The sequence below is a fragment of the Macaca mulatta genome, chromosome 3 (genome assembly GCF_049350105.2).
Source record: "Macaca mulatta isolate MMU2019108-1 chromosome 3, T2T-MMU8v2.0, whole genome shotgun sequence".
Classification (NCBI taxonomy): Eukaryota; Metazoa; Chordata; class Mammalia; order Primates; family Cercopithecidae; genus Macaca; species Macaca mulatta.
Genome location: NC_133408.1, coordinates 181,433,169 through 181,458,324, shown reverse-complemented (window position 1 = coordinate 181,458,324; position 25,156 = coordinate 181,433,169). Strand labels below are relative to the sequence as shown.

The following is a 25,156-nucleotide window of genomic DNA, read 5'->3' as shown; positions in this document are numbered from 1 at the left end:
AAATTCTTTGTTCAGAAACCAACCAAGATATGGGGCAAGTATATAAAGTAGCCCTGAAAGTGTTGACCTGTACTGTGCTTTACTGTTGCTTAACACATTTTGGAAAGCAATTTGTCCTAACCAGACTTTTTTAGGGAAAGCTAAGCAGTTTCACTTGGTGAGCTGCTGGATTTGAGATTTCAGATCAAACACAAGGTAATTTGTGGAACCCCATAATCATGGCACACTTGCAAATAAAAAGATGCGAAATACTTCAGAATGCAACATGTAATATAATATGGTAATGTCTCTCTTTTGACATTGCACTGTCAGGAATCTCATTAGCAAGAATAATAAAGTGAAACAAGTGAGAGAAATTTCTGTAAAAAAAAAAAAAAAAAGCATGGCAGGCTGGCCTATCAAGTGAAAGAGCAATTTCTTGAGAGCTATGTGTGAGATCAACCACAATTCATTTAAACTATACTCAAACTGTAAGCCCTCGATTTTAAGAAAAAGTAAAGAGAAAATACCACCCACCAGGTATGAAGCAAATCTCACACGGTGTCCCCTTTAGTCCTGCTCAGCAAGCCCTTGCCTAACTTTACCTCTCCACAGCAGATGGAACACAACACACCCTCTCTCCAAGCCAAGAGTTTCACCGCACACAATGGATTCTCCAAAAATAAGTCAATTCCCATGAAAACCCAGTGCTGGCCCTCTCATCAGCTCCTCAGCAGGCCTGTTTCTCCCACCTCACGGCACAGCCAGGCGCCGCCTTTCTTCCTCCTCTAAGAGCAGCGGCCTGTGGTCTTCCAATCTGCGAGGCCTTCACAAACATACCTCTCAGGAAAAGTTGTCCGACTGCAACAGCGCCGTCAGGCTGTAGCCCAGGCAGTCCCTTCCACTTGGTAGCCAGCTAAGCAGCTGCAGAATGACTGGCAATCCAGTTCTCCCTACAGCCTAGCTTGAGCCTAACCTATGCTCAAATATTGTGCCTAAAAATAGAGACATACCCTTCTCCTCTTCAGCTACTGCCCAGCTAATGTTGAGGAAGCTGCAACCTTCCCCAGCCTTTCTGCATATAGGACATAAACTTCTACCTGATTGTTCCTACCTCCATTATTCACACATAATTCAACCTCAAGACCCACCAAATTTATTCCCAGAAGATCTCTGTGAGTTAAAACCTGAAAGGCAGGGACAGAATAAGATTTTTTTTTAAAAAAATCACACATCAATATAGTAATCCTTTACTTGCTAACTTTGACGCCAGCATCTCTGAAAGATCCCCATCGGAGGCCGGTCATTGCAAACACAGGCTGTTCCTTTTCACCCTGGAAGTTAAACACATTTCATTTAAATTCATGATTACAATCAGTCACTTGGAACTCTTCACATGTGAGCACTCAGCAAATGTTCATGGCCTACTTTTCATCAAACCAAAATTCTAAAAAGTCTGCTCAAACATTAAAGACATTAACCCTGTGAGTGCTCAGTAAAAATACTTGAATAAGCCACACTGTAAATGAAGGGAAGTTTTACACATCAGGTTTCATGAATCTGCTGGCAGGGGAACCTACTGTCATACTTTGGACTGTAAATTTGGGAGTACTAACTATGTTACTTCTTGAACCAATCAGTAGTCAGGTCGGCTAGAATTTCTTTCCTGTACTTGTCCAAGGCAAAGATAACTTAAGCCTGCATTTTCCTTATAGGATCAAGAGCTCTCAAGTGAGATCAGAATCCTGGTACTCTAGAATGTTTCACCTGAATATCTGAAAATACAGTCAAATATGTGCTAGAAAAAGTCAAAATAAAAAGTGATTTGGAGTTAGTCCAATGTTTTATGGCCAAATACTGCATATTATAATCAGTGAATTTCTAATAAATCAGTGAATTAAGCAACATATAGAAAAAATACACAATACAGCCAATGTCCCTAAGAGTTTATACTCCACCCTGAATCTTCCTTAAAAATTATCAATAATCTAGGTACCAGGATTCTAAATGGAATTTTTCCTGTAGCTCAGAATTTCATCTAAAGTCTAAGAGCTGAAAATTGACAGGCACCCAGTGCCCCCACACTCTAAAGAGAGCCACCATATGCTACAGAAGACTCCACAGAAGTTGCTAAAAGCGGGCAGAACCAATTGATTCCCACCACAGCCAGTGCAAGCAGAAGAGTAGCAACTGGAGGTAAATCCTTGGCAGTGCAAGTCGCTGCCGAGAGAAAGCGTGCTGTCTTCTCCGCAAGGGAAAGAGCGCTTCCCCCAAAGCCACTTTCACTCCCTTTTCCACTATGCCAAAAGCAAATCATTTGCTTTGGAATGACTAGGAGAATCAAAGAGATTTCTAGGAGAATCAAACACAATAAAAGAAGCCTGCAAGGGAAGGACGCTGGCCTCTCATCCCTTTGTCGAGGATCTGCAGGTGCAGTAGACTTGCATTTTCACTCTCTGTACCTGCTTTAGCAAGGGACAAGGGAACCAGAGAGAAATGGCAGAGAAAAAAGGAGAACGTGCAGCAACTCACTGGCTGGTACAGCAAGGACATATTAGTTTTCTGGGTGCCCAGTGGATACTGTGGAAGATAACAGGCCTTTGAGTCATCTTGACAGTATCCCATCTAAGAGCCTAGCCCAGGGATGATAGTATCCAAGCAGTCAGAAGCTGTGGAGAGAGCAAAGCCTGGATGCTGTCTGCAGGAAGTTGAAAAAGGCAGAGCTAGAACAGATCTCTAACATCAGAAAACTATGTATGCCATGGGGAGGAATCCCAAAGAATTCACACATGAACCCATAAGACAGCCAGCACAGGGGCATCAGCAACCAAGAGGGGATGGTAAGGAAAAACATTTTTCTCTAATCATTCCTTTATGTACCAACAATAAAGTAGCTAGAAACAGTAGGAAGCAGAGAGAGTGGGATAAAAAAACAGCCCAAAGACATTGAGGGGAAGGAGGACTTTTTTATTTTGCTTTTTTTTTTTTTAATTTTTTTAAATTTATTTTTTATTTTATTTTTTTGAGACAGAGTCTTGCTCTGTCACCCAGGCTGGAGTGCAGTGGCTGGATCTCAGCTCACTGCAAGCTCCGCCTCCCGGGTTTACGCCATTCTCCTGCCTCAGCCTCCCAAGTAGCTGGGACTACAGGCGCCCACCACCGCGCCTGGCTAGTTTTTGTATTTTTTTTTTTAGTAGAGACGGGGTTTCACCGTGTTAGCCAGGATGGTCTCGATCTCCTGACCTCATGATCCGCCCGTCTCGGCCTCCCAAAGTGCTGGGATTACAGGCTTGAGCCACCGCGCCCGGCCTTTTTTTTTTTTTTTTTTCAAAACAGAATCTCACTTTGTTCCCCAGGCTGGAGTACAGTGGGGTGATCTCGGCTCACTGCAACCTCTGCCTCCCAGGCTCAAGTGATTCTCCTGCCTCAGCCTCCTGAGTAGCTGGGATTACAGGTGCACGCCACCACGCCTGGCTAATTTTTATATTCTTTTAGTAGAGACGGGGTTTCACCCTGTTGACCAGGATGGTCTCCAACTCCTGACCTCAGATGATCCACCTGCCTCAGCCTCCCAAAGTGCTGGGCTTACAGGTGTGAACCACCATGCCCAGGATTGCTTACTAACATGAGGAGGTGATGGAGGATATCAATGATACAGTAACATTTGAACAGAGACCTGAAGTACATGAGAAATCCAAATGAGGCCAGAGAGGTCACAGGGACTGGACTGTGTTTGGCCTTGAAGGACTCTGAATGACTTCGGTGTTATTCAGAGATGGGAAGCTGTTGATGGGCTCTGGGCAGAGAAGTGACATGCTCTAACTCCTGACCACACACTGGCTGTTGTGCTGACAACAGATTGTAGGGAGGCAAGGGGAGAGGGAATGATAAGAGTTAGAGGACTCCTGGAATGATCCAGACAAAAGATGAAGGCAGCTGGGACCAGAGTGGTAAGAACAGAGGCAAGAAGAAATGCTTGATTTTTGATATATTTTGAAGATAGAACCAACATGACTTCCTGCCTGAATGGGGGAGTCAAAAGATGACTCTAGAATTTTGGGGTGAAATAAGTGATGATTTTATCAAAGTATAAGTGATCATTTAAAGACTGTATTATTTCTTAGGAATGTTACATGCTGACCATTAAAGATTTATAAAATGGTATAATAACGTAAACCAATTGTTTTGAAGTGAGAATCCTCACAGAATACCTAAGTGATCCCGGGCAAGTCACTTAACTTTTGAACATTGGCTTCTACCTCTGAAAACAAGGTCATCTTTTGCTTAATACTAAAACAACCTTCTCTACATTATCTTCTGTGAGTGTATAAAGGGGCTATCACCACTGTATCCTCACCTGCTAGCAGTGAGTGGCCAACAGTAAATAAAATTTATAATAAATACATAAAATTTTAAAATTATTTAAATATGATTAAATATATCATAAAATGAGGTGACAGAATAACCTCATAAAGCTTTTACGTGAGCCAAAAATATCCCTACCCTCACTGGAATTTCACAAACGTCACCTCTCATGTATCTGAAGACAGATATGTTTTCACTCATCCACTCAGTATTGATGGAACCCCTACTCAGCCAAGCATGGTGCTGGGAATTGCAGACACACAGGTGAACACACTAACACACTCCCTGCCTCGAAGTGCTTACATTCCCTCCCTAGCCTTTATGCTCTCCAAGCTAAACGTCTAGTCTTTCTGTTGTTCCGCCATGATTTTACAGCCTCATTATCTTGTTTACCCAGCCCCCTCTGTTGTTTGTCAGTGTCCCTCTTAATTCTGTCATCTAGAACTGAATCAAATATTGTCTGAATTAAATCCCACTTAATGCCTTCACCTTAACAAAATTGCTAAGTAAGTATAATAGTGTGGTAAGTTTCCATATACCAGGCTTCTGATTTATATTGAGATACCTATTGAGTATCATGGAAGTAGGTACAACTGCGCAATGGGTGGGGGAAGCTAAGGAGATGGATGGTCAAGGAAAATATAAATTTTAAAACAAAACATAAATTATTATTATTTTTAATTGATAAATCACTTGTATATGTTTATGGGGTACAATGTGATTGACATGTGTATGCAATGTGGGATGATTAAATCAAGCTAATTAAATATTCATCACCTCATTTACTTATCCTTTTTTGTGGTGAGACATTTGAAGTTTATTCTCTTAGTTATGTTTAAATGTACATTATTATCAACTATAGTCACCCTGCTGTGCAACAGATCTCAAAACTTATTCCTCCTATCTAACTGCAAACTTTGCACTATTTGGCCAGCAATTAAAAAACAAGGTACCTAGATTAAAGGAGGTTGGAAAGAACTGGAAAGAAGATAAAGGAGAGAAGAAAGTGATTCTAGTCTAAGGGAGAGAAATAACAGTATATATCTATAGCATCATTTCCCCAAATGTTTCATAACATGTTAACAAGTGTTATGTCTGAGGAGGATGCTGCTGCTGCTGCTGATGACAGAAGATTCCATGGTGAAATAAATTGGAAAATACCAAACTTATTTGGTTTGAAGCAAGTTACGTTTACTGCAGTTCTTCTTCGAGTCTTTACTATGTTAATGTACATTACACATTTCCAAAGGAGGAGGCACAATATACAGCTTTCCTAAGTTGTCAACTGTGCAACCCTTCTTTGGGAGGACACTTTTGTATAATTAATATTTCTTGGTAAATGCTGCTCTAAAGCATGCAGTGTGAGGAAGAAGTGCTAAGTACTGAGGGTTGCCGACTGATCCTCTAACCCTGTTTTCTCTTTCTTCATCTTGGGGGAAGAATTTTTAGGAACATTCCGTTAGAATTAAATAAAAAACCTTGTGACCCCAAAGTTCCACTGATGTGGAGTGCTGTGTCCTAGCAAAAGGTGAGAATGGCTCTGGATAACAGGAAATGGGCAAGCAAGGCAGAATATGTGTGAGCAGATCTAGAGAATTAGTATTCCAGATGGGCAGAGGACTGTCAGGATTCAGAAGAGGCCTGAGGACCAGCCATGGAGAGACTAGTCCCTGTTGGGGTACACATGAACACAGAAAAAGTAAGCAAGGTCAGATGGACAAAGTAGAAGCCAATAATAGACAAAGTCCCGCTATATCTTAACCCACTAAAGATCTGGGTAGGCAGCCAACTTTTGAGATGGTTGGGTCAGTAAACAAAGACAAAAAGAAAAACAAGCACACAGGCAGATCTCCACAGCCAAGGAGATGTGCTGCCCCAATTCACAGACTTCTCTAGAAAGAGTAAATCCCTGGGAGAAAATGGCCTAGGGTTTATGGAAGAAAATAATGGAGTGAGCAGGTTGGAATAAATGCTTAAAGAACACCGAAAAGAAAGCAAGTCCTATAAACTAGATAGATGCCTAATCTGGAAATTTCAGGGATCCTAGATAAAGAAAGTAGAAGATGTTCTAAAGGAGTCCTGAAGCAGCTTCAAGCATCATCTTAAGAGAATGATCAAGGCCAGGGTCTAAAAAGGAGGAGTCCATGTAATTAGCCAGGAATGGCAAGCAGGGAAAAGGGAAAGGTTCTAAGTCCCCACGAACTCCCCTCTGTGCCTCATTTGGTTCTGGGTTGGGAGGGTCTTAAGAATCTAGTTGAAAAAACAAAAAGAAAAAGCTAGAAAGAATTCTATAAACCTTCCCAGTAACTACTTTAAAGTCAAGTATCAGGCATTATAGATGTCTATATGGGAAAAACTGCCCTTCAAAAATCATGGAATGGTGCCAAGTATGACGCCACCTGGACGAAGCAGTTAAGTGGAAAAACCAACGGACTATAAGAAAGGAAATCTCAATTCTAGTTACATCTCCAGCACAACTCGTCATAATCAAAGGATTCTTTTTTCCCTAACCTGTCAAAGGAGGATACGAATCTCACCTCAACTTCCTCACTGAGCGGGAGATTCAAGTGAAATGTGAACACAGATTGAACAATCTAAAAGCTAAATAGAAGGCATTATTGTTTCCAAGAACTATTTCTTTTATCTTTGGAGAATCGTCAGACATATGTTTGATAAGGTTGGATTGTTCTTTGAAAGAAGAAAAATGTGGTATCAGGCTTTAGCTATAATGCTTATAGTACAAGGCTTTGTCTATGATCTTTTTCCCCATATTCTGAAATTAATTTTCAGAAAATAAGGAAAAAGAAAATGTATCCAACTTAGTTGGGTTCCTCAGAAACCAGAGTAGAGACTGTTGTACCACATTTTCTAGGAACTGATTTTCAGAGTTTTCTTTCTGGGTTGTGTCATCAATACACAGAGCCTGTGGTAAATTTGATACTGGTTTCATCAATTCACAAAATCAATATATTTCAAAGAAAAACATAAAGGAGATAAGAGACGTTTAAATATAAGCACAGGCCGGGCCCAGTGGCTCACGCCTGTAATCCCAGCACTTTGGGAGGCTGAGGTGGGTGTATCACGAGGCCAGGAGTTCAAGACAAGCCTGACCAATATGGTGAAACCCTGTCTCTACTAAAAATACAAAAATTAGCTGGGTGTGGTGGTGCGCACCTGTAGTCCCAGTTACTCAGGAGGCTGAGGCAGGAGAATGGCTTGAACCTGGGAGGTGGAGGTTGCAGTGAGCCAAGACTGCACCACTGCACTTCAGCCTGAGTTACAGGGTGAGACTCCATCTCAATCAATCAATCAATCAATCAATCAAAGCACAGCAAGAATTTCCAGTTAAATCTCAGATACTCTGGGATGGATTACTTCTAACACATATATAAGAAAGAATAAATCACTCAGTTATGAAGAGATATATCCTGATCCACCTTCTTTGGTAATAACAGTATTTTAAATAATATCTCCATAGATAACAATCTGTAGTACCTTTCCTAGGCTGAAATTTCAGCGTAGCCATCCCATGTTGTGAAAACAAGGTAGCTTTATTTTATGCTAAAAGATCAACTGCAATTTAAATCACTTTTATCATGATCAATGAGGTCATGGTGACGAGTCCAGACATCAGTGCACGAGAAGAAAAGAAAATAAAAGGCAAGCTCATGGGTTCGCCAATTGTAAATATACTTATAGCAAGCTCTATGTGACTAACAGCAACTTTTTAGGATTGAAGTTTGGAATCATGACACAGTGAGGACCCTTCATTCATAAATATCGGGGAACCTGAATGAATATAAGATGTTCATCCTGAATGTAGCTGGTACATTTTCAGGACAAATCTAAGAACATGGGGCTCACCGTTTATAGGGTTATTTAACTTCGCGGCTCTGCCCTCCTAGGAATTTGCTCTTTCCAGAAAAAAAATAAGAGTTTAGATGAAAAAGGAGTCACTACGTAACTACTATCCAAGTGAGAATACCTGTTTTCTAAGACTTAAATTATTTTTTAATAGAGAACGCTGATAAGAATTGACAATAGCTACTGGACCTTCTTACCCTCAAAGTTATTTTGGAAAAGTGTCAAACCAAAACAAATTTTAAACAGTACAATGAACACCATTTATACCTTTCACCCAGATTTACCAACTGCCAACATTTCCTCCACATTAGCTTTATCTGTGTGTATATGTTCTCCAGTGATGTTAAATTTGCTAATAAATTGCAGACCCATGACCCTTTACCACTACATATTTCATCATGCAGCTCCTAAGAACAAGAACACACACAGACATAACCACAACACCACTGTCCCTCTCAAGAAATCTAACATCAATACATAATATTTAAGATATAGTTTATACTAAAATTTCTCTAATTGTTCCAATAATGCCTTTTATGGATTGCCATTGTTTCTCATTTTTCCAATTCAGGCTCTTGTACTGCAGTTAATTATTTCTTTAGTATTCCTTAATCCTGAACAGACTGTCTACCTTCTTTTGGATTTCATGACATTGCCAGTTTTTGATGAGTCCAATTTTTGTTTTTAGAATTTGGATTTGTCTAATTATTCATGATTATATTCAGTTAGTTAATACTTTGTGCAGCAAAATACATAGGTGATGTTATATCCTTCTCAATATATCACATCAGGAGGCAGACGACATCAGTGTATCCATTATTCGCAATGCTAAGTTTGATCACTCAGTTAAAGTAACATATGCTAGATTTCTCCACTATCAAAGTCTATTTTCCCTTTTAAATTATTAAGTAATCTGAGATACTTTGAGACTGTGGACTTTGTTTACCAACAATCCTTTATCCAATGGTTTTAGTATTCACTGATGATCTCTACCTCAATCAATTATTACACAGGTGATTTTTAAAATGGAGATTTTCTATCATTCCTTCTGCGTTTACAAACTGGCAATCCTGAAATATCACTGGAAACTCATGGATTCTTCATTTTTAAGGCATTATGATTCATCAGCATTATTGTTCTTTGTAATATTCAAAGAGTCCCAAAATTGGCGAGTAGGACACCTGAAGGCTACATCTTTTGTGATATCTCCATCAGCTTTTGAGTACTTTCCTGCCTTGTTATTGCCCTGTGAAAGCCATCCCTTCACAGAGCCTTGGTTATTTTTATTGAGAATGGTATTGAAAGCCACCTTCTGGGTGCCAAATATGATCACTGCTATTAGGTATCATTGCTTCTAAGTCTTTTTAAAATATGTATGTCTAATATAATTCATCAGTTCATGTATAAATCAGTAAGAAAACATTACACAATTAATAAGAAAAATGGGAAATTCTATTCCCCCCTAGCATGTAGGAAAGTACAAAGAACACTGTCAGGCCGGGCGCGGTGGCTCAAGCCTGTAATCCCAGCACTTTGGGAGGCCGAGACGGGCGGATCACGAGGTCAGGAGATCAAGACCATCCTGGCTAACACGGTGAAACCCCGTCTCTACTAAAAATACAGAAAATTAGCCGGGCATGGTGGCGGGCGCCTGTAGTCCCAGCTACTCGGAGGCTGAGGCGGGAGAATGGCGTGAACCCGGGAGGCGGAGCTTGCAGTTAGCCGAGATCGCGCCACTGCACTCCAGCCTGGGAGACACAGCGAGACTCCGTCTCAAAAAAAAAAAAAAAAAAAAAAAAGAACACTGTCCCACCCTAAAAATGAGAAAAAGCCAGATACTCTACAAAATCATAACTTTAAAAAAGCTTATCAGAGAGCTAAGATTGCAAGATGACCAACTAACATGAATTCAAAAAAAGACAAGCTACTCTGATAGGGTGATGAGATATGAGAACAGTTTCACCTTTGGCAGGGCATGAGAGGAAGAGGTGGCCACCATACACACAGGTAAAAATCACTATCCTAAGTATTTTATATTTGTTTATTAACTCTTTTAATATTCAAGACAACCATATGAGGTAGATGAACTACTTGTGGACCAAAGGTCATCAATAGATGAACTACAGCCTGGGCAACAAAGTGAGACCCCATCTATACAAAAAAATCTTTGTAAAAAATTAGACAGGCATGGTGGTGTGGGTCTGTAGTCCTAGCTACTTAGGAGGCTGAAGCAGGAAGATCCCTTGAGCCCAGGAGTTTGAGGTTGCAATGAGCTATGATCGTGCCACTGCACTCCAACCTCGGTGACAGAGTGAGATCCTGCCTCAAAAAAAAAAATAAATAAATAAAATAAAGGAACTAAAAATAGCAATACAATTATATTGAGCGTAGATAGAGAGCAATTCTTATATATCTCACAGATGTTGCAGGTTCGGTTCCCGACCACTGCAATAAAGTGAGTATCGCAATAAAATGAGTCACAGGAACTTTTTGGTTTTCCAGTGCATATAAAAGTTATGTTTATATTATACTAGTCTATTGAGTGTGCAACAGCATTACGTCAAAAAAAGCATGTACCTTAACTTAAAAAAATGCTAACATTAAATGCTAAATTTAAAAATGCTAACAATTCTCTGAGCTTTCGGCAAGTCCTAATCTCTTTGCTGTGGAGGGTCTTGCCTCTATGTTGATGGCTGCTGACTGATCAGGGTGGTGGTTGCTGAAGGTTGGGGTGGATGGGACAATTTCTTAAAGTAAGACAGCAATGAAGTTTGCAATATCGGACTCATCCTTTCATGAAAGATGTATCTGCAGGATATATGCAGTTTGATAGCATGTGACTTACAGCAGAAATTCTCCCAAAGTTGGAGTCAGTCTTCTCAATCCCTGCCAATGCTTTGTCAACTAAGTTTACATAATATTTTAAATCCTTTTTTGTCATTTCAACAAGGTTCACGGCATCATCATCACAAGTATATTCCATCTCAAGAAATCACTTTCTTTGCCCATCCATAAGAAACAACTCTTAATTCAAATTTTACAAGATTGCAGCATTTCAATCACATCTTCAGGTTCCACTTCTAATTCCAGTTCTCTTGTTATTTCTACTACATCTGCAGTTCCTTCCTCCACTGAAATCTTGAACCCCTTAAAGTCATCCATGAGGGTTGGAATCAACATCTTTCAAACTTCTGTTAACACTGTTATGTTGACCTCCTCCCATGAATCATCAGTGTTTGTAATGGCATCTAGAATGGTGAATCGTTTCCAGAAGGTTTTCAATTATTTTGCCCAGATACATCAGATGAAGCACTATCTATGATAGCTGGGACTATCGGCCCACACCACCATGCCTGTCTAATTTTTTACAAAGTTTTTTTTTTTATAGATGGGGTCTCACTTTGTTGCCAAGACTGTAGTTCATCTATTGATGACCTTTGGTGCACAATTTATTTCTTAAATAATAAAACTTGAAAGTTGAAATTTTTCGTTGATCCGTGAGATGCAGGATGAATGTCTGTTAGCAGGCAAGAAAACATTAATCTCCTTGTACATATCCATCAGGGCTCTCGGGTGGTCAGGTGCTTGTTAATAAGCAGTAATATTTTGATAGGAATTGTTTTTTCTGAGCAGTGGGTCTCAACAGTGGGCCTGAAATATTCAGTAAACTATGCTGTAAACAGATGTGCTGTCACCCAGGATTTGTTCTTCCAGTTACACAGCACAAGCAGAGTAGATGCAGCATAATTTTTAAAGGCCCTAGGACTTTTGGAATGGTAAATGAGCACTGGCTTGAACTTAAAAGTCACCAGCTGCAGTAGTTTTTAACAAGAGAGTCAGCCTGTCCCAAACTTTGAAGCCAGCCGTTGACTTCCCGTCTCTAGCTATGAAAGTCTGAGATGGCACATTCTTCCAATAAAAGGCTGTTTTGTCTACACAGAAAATCTGTTGTTTAGTACGGGTACCTCTGTCAATCATCTTAGCTAGATCTTCTGGATAACTTGCAGCACCTTCTCCATCAGCTAATTGCTGCTCCACCTTGCACTTTATGTTAGGAGGAGGGCTTCTTTCCTTAAACCTCATGAACCAACCTCTGTTAGCTTTAAACGTTTCTTCTGCAGCCTCTTCACTTAACTTAGCCTTCATAAAATTGAAGAGAGTTAGGGCCTTGCCCTGGATTAGCTGTGGCTTAAGGGAATGTTATGGCTGATTTGGTCTTCCACCTAGACCACTAAAACTTTCTCCATATCAGCAATATGGCTACTTCAATTTCTTTCTTTTCTTTTCTTTTTTTTTTTTTTAGACAGAGTTTCGCTCTTGTTGCCCAGGCTGGAGTGCAATGGCGCGATCTTGGCTCACCGCAACCTCTGCCTCCCGGGCTCAAGCAATTCTCCTGCCTCACCCTCCCAAGTACATGAGATTACAGGCATGCGCCACCACACCCAACTAATTTTGTATTTTTAGTAGAGATGGGGTTTCTCCATGTTGATCAGGCTGGTCTCTAACTCCCAACGTCAGGTGATCCACCCACCTCGGCCTCCCAAAGTGCTGCGATTACAGGTGTGAGCCACTGCACCGGGCCACACTTTCTTATCATTCATATGCTCAGTGTAGTAGCACTTTAAGTTCCTTCAAGAACTTTTCCTTTGCATTCACAACTTGGCTATTTGGCATGAGGCCTAGTTTTCAGCCTATCTCAACTTTTAACATGCCTTTCTTACTAAGCATAACTATTCCTAGCTTTTTTTTTTTTTAAATGCCCAGCTAATTTTTGTATTTTTAGTAGAGATGGGGTTTCACCATGTTGGCCAGGCTGGTCTTGAACTCCTGACCTCAAGTGATCCGCCTGCCATGACCTCCCAAAGTGCTGGAATTACAGGTGTGAACCAGCGTGCCTGGCCTCATCTCTAGCTTTTGATTTAAAGTGAGAGACAGGTGTCTCTTGTTTATGTGAACACTTAGAGGCTAAGTAGGGTTATTAATTCACCTAATTTCAATATTGTTGTGTCAGAGGGAACAGAGACAGGTAGGGAAATGGCTGTTTGGTGGAGCAGTCAACGCACACATTTAATTAAGTTTGCTATTATATGTGGGCACAATTCATGGTGCCCCGAACAATTACAATAGTAACATCAAAGATCACTGATCACAGATCACCGTAACAATATAGTAATGATGAAAAAGTTTGAGGTATCGTGAGGATTACCAAAATGTGACACAGAGTCATGACGTGAGCACGTGCTGTTGGAAAAATGACACTGGTAGACTTGCTTGGGGCAGGGTTGCCACAGACGTTCAATTCGTAAAAAGCACAATATCTGTGAAATGCAATAAGGTGAAGTGTAATAAAATGAGGTATGCCTGTAAAACAAAGAGGTCAAAGATAAGGTCTAAAACTGATAAATCAAAAAGTAGTTAAAATTAACCAGGTGTGGAGGTGGGTGCCTGTAATTTCAGCTACTTGGGACACTGAGACAGGAGAATTGCTTAAACTCGGGAGGCAGAGGTTGCAGTGATCTGAGATTGTGCCACTGCACTCCAGCCTGGGCGACAGACCAAGACTCCTTCTCAAAAAAAAAAAAAAAAGTAGTTAAGTATACTTAACACTACTGAACTGTATACTTAAAAATGACTACAATGGTAAATATGTTTTTAGCCACATTTTAAAAATAGGAGCAAAAGCATATTAATTAGTGATAACAACTAGAATTAACAGGTAAAAAATAAATTTTCTCTGGGGACTAATACTTGGGGTAGGAATGGAAGAGCAACTACTGTTTTCATGATGACCTCATTTGAACTGCTACAGTTTATTTTCTTTAAAATGTGAGTATTACTTTCACAGTTTTTTCAATATGTGATGAAAAGATTTACCTTGATCTGCAAGACATCAAGTGGAACTGTCTCTCCTTTCACAATGGCAAGTGTGGCATCAGTAATATGTCTAAAAGAGAGAAGGAAATGATCATATTGTGAAAAAGAGGCAACATCTCCCCCGCCACACTGCCACATGCACTCATGCACAAACACACACACACCTCTCTCTCTCTCTCTCTCTCTCTTCCTCTTGCCCAAAGTACTAGTGGTTTATAGGGACTCAAAGAGAAAGCTTTGGCAAGGAGAAGTTCATACAAGACACCGATCATTTATTCATTTAACATTTACTGAATCTCTACATTGTGTTTGACTCCTGTTCACCATTGGAGAATATGATACTTAAATAATAATAACATTTTTTTATTCATTGTAAGAAATTCAGGCATTTCCAAAAACAATATTTATTCTTGCTCTAACAGCTAGAAGGGTAACTAAAGGGCAGGACTTGTTATAGTTATCTTAGCAAAATATAATCCAGAACCTGAGACATATTTCTGTTATTTTCCAGGACTACTAGGATGCGCTTCATTTTAATTGCTGATTCTTTTGAACACAGACTGTTCTTATCCACATTCTAAGAGTCATTTGGAAAGTCTATAGGTTAAAAAAATTATTCATCAAAAGGCATGTACTATTGACATCCATGTAGCACAAGTGAAACTATGCCAGGCTGAGAAGCAGTTCTAGAGTTTGTCATTTATTAGATCCAAGGTTAGACACACATAAACATACAATAGTGCACAAAAGAAATTTTGAATCAACAAATGGCTACACAGTAAGATACTGCTGTCTCTCAGAGCAAACGAGTGCACCCACACCAAGCACTTCCTTGCCCAGCGTGCCCGCCCCTCCTGGAAACAGTCTGCAGTCTCTGCGCATGGCTGGCTATTCGCTTCCTTCAGATCTGAGCTGAAGTATCACCACCTCAGAGAGGCCTATCCCAGCCAGCCTAGACGGATGTCCTTCCCTAATCTCCATCACTGAACTGCACTCATAACTCTCCACAGTAGACAGATCACAATTTAGGATACGTATTTCTTTATTTACCATCTGTCTCCTCTGGAGATCAAAAGTTCTACAAGGTTAGTGTTAAGTTACACCCATTTATTGACCAATATAAAACCTACACCTAGCACAGTGCATGGCACATAATAGGCATTTAACATTTGCTGAATGTATTACTTTATTCTGTAAAATTTCCAGCATATACAAGAGTACAAATGATTATACCATGAACCCATACATTCCTCATCCAGCCTCAACAATTACCAACTCATGGCCAATCTTATTTCCTTCTATATCCCCCACTCATTGCCCCCTACTCTGTATCAATTAAAGCAATCCTAGACATTTTAACACTTCATCCATAAATTATTATGTACTCCAAAGACAAAAACTTTTTTAAAAAAATGTGAAATATTATTTTCATACCTAAAACATTAAACAATTCATTTATATAAAAATATACTTAGTCAACATTCAAATTTCCCCAATTAATTCATAAGTATTTTAGTTTCTTTGTTCAAATCAGGATCCAAATAAGATGTATTAATTGCAATTGGCTTATAGATTTCAGGTCTCTTCAAATATATAGAGTCCCTCTCCTCTTCTCTTCCCTACTTGAGGAAACAGGTTGTTATCTTACTGAGTTTCTAAGGTTTGGATTTTACTGATTGAATCCCTATGGTATTAACATGCATCTCCATTCCCTGTATTTTCTGAAAACCTTGTCTAGGAGAGAAAATCTGTAACATATTTGGCTTTAAGCTTTTGGCAAAAATAGTCCACATGGTGGTATGTACTTCCACCACGAGTACATGGTATTTGCTTGACTCTCCTTTTGTGATGGTGGAAATGATCAATAATCATTGCCTAATTAATAGACTTGCACACTGGTAATCTTTAAATTCTATTATTCTTTCTAGTTTATTATCTGGTCTGCAAAGAGAAACTTTCCCTCATTCATAATTTGGATATCCTGAAATGTTGGTCATATAAGAAAGTCAGAATACTTTTTAAACTTTTTAAAAATCGGTTTTCAAAATAAGTTGATTTCCTAGTATCCTCTAAAAGTGACCAGTTTTTCATTTTTATTTACCTAGTATCACTATGACCTCATTCGGTGATTTAAATATATTTGATATATCTTAATACATTACAGTTATTTGCCTTATTGATATTCAAATTGTCCCAAGTCAATGCATTTTAATGGTGGGATACAAGCGTCAATATACAATTACAATGAATGATGAGAAAGAATAACCACAGAAAGTCCATATCAATGTTATCCAAACTAAGGCGAAACTACAGCTTTTCCTTAATGCTTACTGAAGCAAGTTGAATTATCTAAGTTTGAAAGAACTTCTGTGATTTTTTAAAAACTTTTTTTTAAGACTTTGTTTTCTTAGAGTAGTCTTAGGTTCATAGCAAAATTGGGGAAGGTACAGGGATTTCCCATATACTGCTCCCCCACATATGCACAGCCTTCCCTAGTATCAACATCTCCACCAACATGGTACATTTGTTACAATTAATGAACTTACATTGACACATCATTACCACCCAAAGTCCACAGTTTGTAACATAGGAACAGAAAACCAAACACTGCATGTTCTCACTGGTAAGTGGAGCTGAACAATGAGAACACACCGACACAGGGCGGGGAACAACACACACCAGGGCCTGTTTTGGGGGTGAGGCGGAGGGAGGAGGGGGATCAGGACAAATAGCTAATGCATGTGGGGCTTAATACCCAGGTGACGGGTTGATGGGTGCAGCAAACCACCATGACACGTTTACCTATGTAACAAACCAGCACGTTCTGCACATGTATCTCGGAACTTAAAATAAAATTTAAAAAGTCCACAGTTTGCACTAGGGTTCACTGTTAGTGTTGTACATTCTGTAGGTCCGGATAAATGTATAATGACATGTATACACCATTAGAGTATCACACAGAGCATTTCCACTGCCTTAAAAATCCTCTGTGCTCCAGCTTTTTATACCCGAACCTTAACCCCTGGCAACCACTGATCTTTTTATTGTCTCCATAGTTTTGTGTTTTCCAAATGTCATATAATTAAAATCATACAGTATATAGTTTTTTCAGACTGACTTATTTCACTTAATAACTCCATTTGAGGTGTTTGCATATTATTTCATGGCTTGATACCTCAATTCTTTTTATTGTTGGATAATATTCCATTGTCTGAATGTACCACACTTTATTAATCCATTCACCTACAGGTTATTTTTTCCTGTGTGAGTTTTGGCAAATTGTGTCTTTCAAAGAATTGGTTCATTTCATCTAAGTTATCCAATTTTGGGGTATGGAGCTGTTCACACTATTGCTTTATTATCTTTATAGTGTCCATACTATTACAAGTGATAGCCTCTGCAGTGATGTCCTCTCTTTCATTTCTAGTATTAGTAATTTGTATCCTTTTTTCTTAGCCTGACTAGAAACTTACTGATTTTATTGATCTTTTCAAAGAACCAGCTTTTGGATTGATTTCTTGATTTCCTGTTTTCAATTTCATTGATTTCTGCTCTAATTTGTATTACAGTCAGCCCTCCACATCCGTGAGTTCTGCATTCATAGATTCAACCAACTGGATGAAAATTATTTTTTTAAACATTGTATCTATACAGAATACTAGACATTTTCTTGTCATGATTCCCTAAACAATACAGTATAACAATTATTTACATAGCATTTATATCATATTAGGTATTATAAGTAATTTAGAGGTGATTTAAAGTATATGGGAGGATGTGCATAGGTCATATGCAAATGGTACTTCATTTTATATTGGAGACTTGAACATCTGTGGATTTTGGTCTCCTTGGAAGGTCCTGGGACCATCCCCCATGGATACTGAGGAAAAACTGTATTCTCTCTTCTGTTTACTTTGGACTTAATTTGCTCTTCTTTTTCTTGTTTCCAAAGGGGGAAGCTTAAATTATTGATTTTTCTTCTTTTCTAATATATACAATTAATGCTATAAATTTCTAAGCCATGCTTTTGCTGCATCCCACAACTTTTGATAAGTTGTGTTTTCATTTTCTCTCAGTTCAAAATATTTTTAAATTTCTCTTGAGACTTCCTCTTTGATCCATGTGTTATTTTGAGGCATGTTTTATAATCTCCATGGATTTAAGAATTTTCTAGTTATCTTTCTGTTACTGATTTCTAGTTTAATTCCATGTGGCCTAAGAGCAGACAGTGTGTGATTTCCATTTTTAAAAATTTGTTAGGGTGTGTTTTATGGCCCAGAATGTGGTCTATCTTAGTGAATGGTCCATGTGTGCTTGTAAAGAATGTGTATTCTGTTGTTGTTGGATGAAGGAGTCTAGGTGTCAACTGTACCTTTTTGACTGATAGTGTTGTTGAGTTCAACTATGTCCTCACTGATCTTCTGCCTGCTGGATCTGTCCATTTCTGATAGAGGGATCTTGAAGTCTCCAACTATGGTAGTGAATTCATCTTGCAGTTCCACTAGTTTTTGCCTTATATAGTTTGACATTGTGTTGTTAGGCACATACACTTAAAGGACTGGTTCGTCTTCTTGAATAACTAATCCCCTTATCATCATGTAATGCTCTTCTTTATCCCTGATAACTTCCCTTGCTTTGAAGTCTGCTCTGTCTGAAATTAATATAGATAACCTTGTTTTTCTCTTTATTAATGTTAACATGGTACTTTTTTCTTCAGCCATGTACTTTTAATCTGCAAGTGTCTTTATATGTAGTTTCTTATAGACAACATATAAACTGGGTCTCGTTTTTTATGCACTCTGACCATCACTATCTTTCAATTGTACATTTAGACCACAGATATTCAAAGAGATTATTGAAACAGTTGCACTAATATCTACCATATTTGCTTTTTCTAGTTGTTACCCTTTTCTTTCCTCCCATTTTTGTCTCTTTTTTTTTTGCCTTTTGTGATTCTAACTGAACATTTTATACAGTTCCATTTTCTCTCCTGTCTTAGTATATCAGTTACACTCCTTTTTAACTTTCATTAGTGGTTGGAATATACATATACAACGAATCCAAGTCTTTTCAAGTAACACTATATCACTCCATTGGTAGTGTGAGTATATTTATTTGATATAATAATTCTAATTTCTCTCTTGTATCATTGCTGTCATTTCACTTATATTTAAAAACATATATGACATATACATAAGCATGCACAAGTGAATACATTGTTGTTACTGTTGTTTTGAACAAACTGTCATCTGTTAGATCAATTAAGAAAAATGAAAGATTTTATTTTACCTTACTTATTTCTTCAGTGGCCTTCCATTCTTTACATAGAGCCAAATTTTTTACCTTTACCATTTTTCTTCTCTCCAAAGAACTTCTTTTAACATTTCTTGCAAGACAGATAAATTCCCTCTATTTTTGTTTGTCTGAGAAAGTCTACTTCTCCTTTTCTTGTGAAGGATAATTTTGCAGGGTACAGAATTCTAGGATGGTAGCCTTTTCCTCTCAATACTTTAAATTTTCCACTCCACCCTCCTTTACTTGCATGATTTCTGAGGAGAAGTTGGATATAATTCTTATCTTTTTTCTATAAGTCAAGTCCTTTTGTCCTCTGGCTTCTTTTGGGATTTTTTTCTTTATCTGATTTTCTGTAATTTGGAAATGATATACTTCAGTGTGATTTCTTTGGTATTCATTCTGTGTGGTGTTCTCAGAGCTTGCTGAATCTGTGGTTTGGTGTCTGACACTAATCTGGAGAAATTATCAGTTATTACTGTTTCAAATATTTCTTCTCTTTCTTTTCTTTCTGATATTCCCATTATAAGTGCATCTTTTGTAGTTGTCCCAGAGCCCGGGGATATTCTGCTTTTTTCCTTTTTCTCTTTGCTTTTTGCTTTTCAAAGTTTCTATTGAGATATCATCCAGCTCAAATGTTCTTTCCTCAGCTATGTCCAGTCTACTAGTAAGCCCATCAAAGGCATTCGTCATTCCTGTTAGTATCTTTGACCTCTAGCACTTCTTTTTGATTCTTTCTTAGGACTTCCATTTCTCTGCTTTTAGTACCCATCTGTTCTTGTATGCTGTCTGCTTTATCGATTAGACTCCTTAGGATATTAATCATCGTTTTAATTCCCAGTCAGCTAATTCAAACATCTCTACCACATCCGGCTCTGATGCTTGCTCTGTCTTTGAATTGTATTTTTTGCCTTTTAGTATGCCTTGTAATTGGTAATCTGATATGACATACCAGGTATAATGAACTGCTAGTAAATAGGCCTTTAGTACTGTAGGGGTAATGTGTGAAGGGAGGGGAAGCAATGATCAGGTCTCAGGCTTTAATGAGCCTATGTCTCTGGACTTTGAACTTTATAAGTTTTTCTCAGTTTTTTCTCTTCCCTTAGATGGGACAGAATGGCTAGAGTGGGCTGGAATTGGCTTTTTCCCTTCTCCCACATGCAAGGCTGCAGCTGAGTAGAATTAAGTATTTCCCTTCCCCAGTAAGTTAAACCTTCATAATGCTCCAGCAGGTTGGGCTCTGGTTAACTTGTTTCTCCTGAGGACAGGCCTTGTTAAGAAGAACAGAATACTGTGGCATATTTCAAAATGGTTCCTTTTCCCCACCAGTGCCAGAAGTATAAGGCGATTTTTCTCTGATATTTATTGTGAGCTCCTGGTTGAGCTCCTGGAGGTATATCTCACAATATTGTGGGGGACTCCTTATGACTGGATCCCAGGAGACTGGGACTCCTCTCAGAGCTAATCACACTGAGCTTCAGCAACTTATCAATTACAGTTCAGGTTTTCCTACCCTGGCACTGGTTTCCAAAGTGGTTTCCAGTATGTGTCTTCATTAAGTCAAAATCCCCTGTATTCACCTGTCTCTCCAATCTTGGGGGCAGCAGTTTGCCCTATGTCCTCCCTTCTCCTTCAGATATAAGAAGAGTTGCTGAGTTTTCAGGTTGTTCAGCTTTTTATGTATTGTTAGGACAGAGTGACAACTTTCAAGCTCCTTACATGTGGAACTGGAAACTAGAAGTGTAACTTCTTTTTTAAAGTTAGATTTATTAGGGTATGATATATACACAGTAAAATTCATACTTTTAGGTACACTGTTTTACACATTTTGACAAATGCTGCAGTCATATAACTACCACCATAACAAATATATATAACATTTTCAACATCCCAAAAACTTCCTTCATAACCCTCTGTAGCCAACCCACTCCCCACACCTTCAGCTCCTGACAATTACTATGTTTTCTGTGTCTAGAGTTTTGGCTTTCCCAGAATGTCATAAAATAGAATCGAAAAGTATGGAGCCTTTCCAGTTCAGCTTTTTTCCTTAGCATGAGCTTGAGATTCATTTACACTATTGTTTATGAATGGAGGTATCAATAGACTATCAATATTCCATTGTATGGATGTACTAGAATTTGTTTATTCATTCACCAGTTGATGGACATTGGCATTGTTGCCAGTTTTTGGCAGTTAGGAATAAAGCTACTATAAATATTCATGTATGGGTTTTTGTATGGACAAATGTCTTCATTTCTTTTGAATAAATACCTATAAGTGTGATTGCTGCTCCTATGGTAAGTATATGTGTAATTTTATAAGAAACTGCCAAACCATTTTCTAAAGTGGCTACCATTTCATATTTGCACAAATGATATCCAAGAGTTTCAGTTGCTGCATTTGACGGGTTTTTGCTTTTTTTCTCGTTTATGCTGTCTTAATAGATGCATAGTGGCATCTTACGGTAGATTTAATTTGCATTTCCCTAATGACTAAATTTTCTTTTAGAATTTTTACAGTTTTAGATTTTATATATAGGTTTACAATCCATTTTATGCTAATTTTTATATATAGTGTGAGGTATGGGTTGAAGTTTACTTTTTGTATATGTTCAACTGTTCCAATACTGTTTGCTGATAAAAACTGTCTTTTCTATTATACAGTGAATGGCTTTGATGCCCTTGTTAAAAAATCAATTGTCCATATGTGTGTGGGTCTAATTCTGGACTCTTTCTTCTGCTGATTTATATCTCTTGTTTTGCCAACACCACACTGTTTTGATCACTGTAGCTTTAAAGTATTGGAAATAGATAGGGTAAATCCTTAAACTTTGTTGTTTTTCAAAATTATTTTGGTTATTTTACTTCCTTTCTCTATATAAATTTTAGAATCAATTTGTCAATTTCTACAAAAAGCCTTAGGAAACACTGATTGGGATTGTATTGAATTTATAGATCAGTTTTGGAGAGAATGACATCTCAGCACTGAGCCTTGCAATCCATGAACACAGAAGTATCTCTATTTACTTGGGTCTTCTTGATTTCTCTCTTCAGTGATTTGTAGTTTCCATCATATAAATCTTACACACATTTTGTTAGATTTATCCATAAGTATTTCATGTTTTCTGTAAAGGTATGTCAGTGTTAGTGTCCTATTGCCTCTATTATTACATAGCTATATTTTGGAAAAATAAATATGGTAACTATTATTAATGAAGTAAAATAATTATTTTGTCTAGAGTTTAAGTACAACTACAAGTAGAAGTCATTTAGAAAGTACTTTAATTTCCATTAAAAAAAAGGGCAGTTCCTAACCAAACAGGGCCCCTCCTAATCTATTCTGCTATGTACAGAACTGGTTGATTCTGTTAATTTCATAGAAATTGTTGCTGTCCCATGGTAACTGATTTGAATGACTACAAAACATTCTTTCCTTTTTTAAACAAAAAAAAACTTTTCCAGGTAAAGCAGTTAGCAGTAGAATAGAGGCTTATCTGTTTTGATTTATATTTGTTTTAATTATAGCATCTAGAATCAGTAATTGTAGTCAACTTGTTATTTACTGTTTGTCCCCCCAAATGAATTTTTAATAAATATGAATAAAGTCTACTAGACATAATTACACTTACCTAACTAGACCTATTCTAGCTTTTTAACAATCTTCTGAAGTAAGCACTACTAGTGTGCATTTGGTAAACACAGGTAAGAGAAACTGAGGCTCAGAGAGATTGAATGAAATTACCAAGAGGACAAAGCCAGCATGTCACAAAATGAAATTTGTCTCCAAAGATGTGCTAACTTAACCTGTAAGGCTGCTTTGGAGGTATCAAATGGATATTAATGGATTCCCAAAGAAAAAATCCACATCTAAAATCTGGGTGCTTTACAGTCCTCCCCATCAATGTGCTCAGGACTAAATGTAAACACCTAAGGAATCAAATCCACCTAAACCAATGTTTCTAACAAAGTTAGGTACAACTTAAGATACTTTAAAATCCCAAGATACACACATTAACTCAAATGCTTGGGTTAAACTCTAGCTGAAACTATTATACTTTCTCATGTTTCTCTATCAACTCATTTTTACACCATTTTTTCTCTCCAATACAGATGCTACTTGGGAAGTAGGTAGCAGTTTGGAATATGAGTTTCAGTTTAGGAAAATGTAAGTAGCACACTCACAAGTTTAAGTTAATTTGATATGAATATATTAACTCTGAAAAAAGCTATCAGAAAGGATCCTAAAGCACTGTACTTACTCTGAACAGTATTTAACACACTGAGAGATTTAGTAAATGCCTTTGAGAGGCTGACCTTAAAAAAAAAATTGTTGTAACTCAAAAAGTCTTTTTATATTAAATTTTTTTCCTAAATTGCTTGGCAGAAGACAGCTAAAATCACAACCTATAATTTATCATTCTCCTGCCAATAACTAAAAGTTCTAAATAAAGCAGCACTGTAGCATGGAATAGCACTTTTCGGATTATCTACTTGCAACATTCCGAATTCAAAATTCTTTTTTTCCTCTGTAGTAACTATGGCACAACGAATCTTGACAGCATTACAAAAAGCAAAGGCTTGTTCTTTTTAAACAGCCTTAGGCTCCTGCCATTTTGTGAGGCTTACAGAATTCTGAACTCAGGAAAGACTTACTTGATTACCTAAGAGCCCTGGGGCATGCTTATAAATTAAGTTTTATAAATTTTTAAATTATAAATAGCAGCAGCAACAACAGTAGTTTAACTACAAGGGAAAATCAATTCCCCAAACTGAAGACTCTCTCAGACCCTGGGGGTTGCCACGCTCTGTAAATTAGCTTTTGGACAGGCAAGGGGTCTTCCAGGAAAATGGTCTACCCTTGGATCAATGACATTTGCTATTTGGAATATTGGCTAAAGCAATTCAAAAAATCTACACTGACACAGGGGAAGACAAGCTCTCTAATTTAACCAACACCTGAATCAGACAGGATTTATCTTGGAGAAGCAAAAATGTGAGCAATTAACTGTCATTATCTACTGCCCCCTCAGAAATTCTAAACTGGGAAAAAAAGTATGGCCAACCGAAATGGCCTCTCCTATAGTTAGGCCTCAGGATGGCTAACGAATAACTGAATAATCCCCATTATATTAAGGTTTGAAACATGAAAGAAGTTTGAATGAAGGTCTGACATATATCTATGTGTGTATGCCTAGTATTTTGAAAACTGGACCAACGTGCTTATTAAAAGAAAACAGAATTGTTAAAAGATATACAGTTGACTCCTAAAATTACAATAGCAAAAATAAATTCACAAAAGTCAGCCTAATCAAAGAATTCCAAAGCAGAAAAAGAAATTCCTTAACCAAAACAGAAAATCACTTGAGTATTATTATTGTTATTTATTCTAGAAGATTATAACCAGAAAAATCATGAGAAAACTTTCATTAAATCATGCAACAAATATTTATTTATTGACTTCCTCCAATGTGTCACAAAGCTTACGTTAACCATCAGCCAACTGATCTCTCAGCTCTCTCTCCATTTATCTGGGTCTTCTTGACAACTGTTTGCTCAAAGTGATGTTATTAATCACTGTCAAAGCTCAAATTCAAAATTCCTAACTTCTTGAAAGAGCAGAGCTTTGTTTACATAATGCCTTCAAGCAAAAAACAACAGTGATACCAACAATTTGCTTGACTCCCGAAAACACTGTGAGACTCACAGCAATTTAATTTAGATGTCAGAGTTACACTGCTTTCCCTGTCTACTTTGTCTACACTGCCTACCACTTTAGGTATTCC

At 37.9% G+C, this 25,156-nt stretch overlaps 1 protein-coding gene across 6 annotated transcripts in view; it reads right to left on the bottom strand.

Annotated features, from left to right (window-relative positions):
• AGK (acylglycerol kinase) overlaps positions 1–25,156 on the bottom strand; it is a 103,549-nt gene that overhangs the window by 19,012 nt on the left and 59,381 nt on the right. For all 6 annotated transcript variants that reach the window (XM_077994580.1, XM_077994581.1, XM_077994583.1 and 3 more), the window contains 2 exon segments: positions 14,083–14,152; positions 1,234–1,313 (listed from right to left, as the gene is read on the bottom strand). In XM_077994580.1, coding sequence (XP_077850706.1) covers positions 1,234–1,313; positions 14,083–14,152 — 150 coding nt within the window.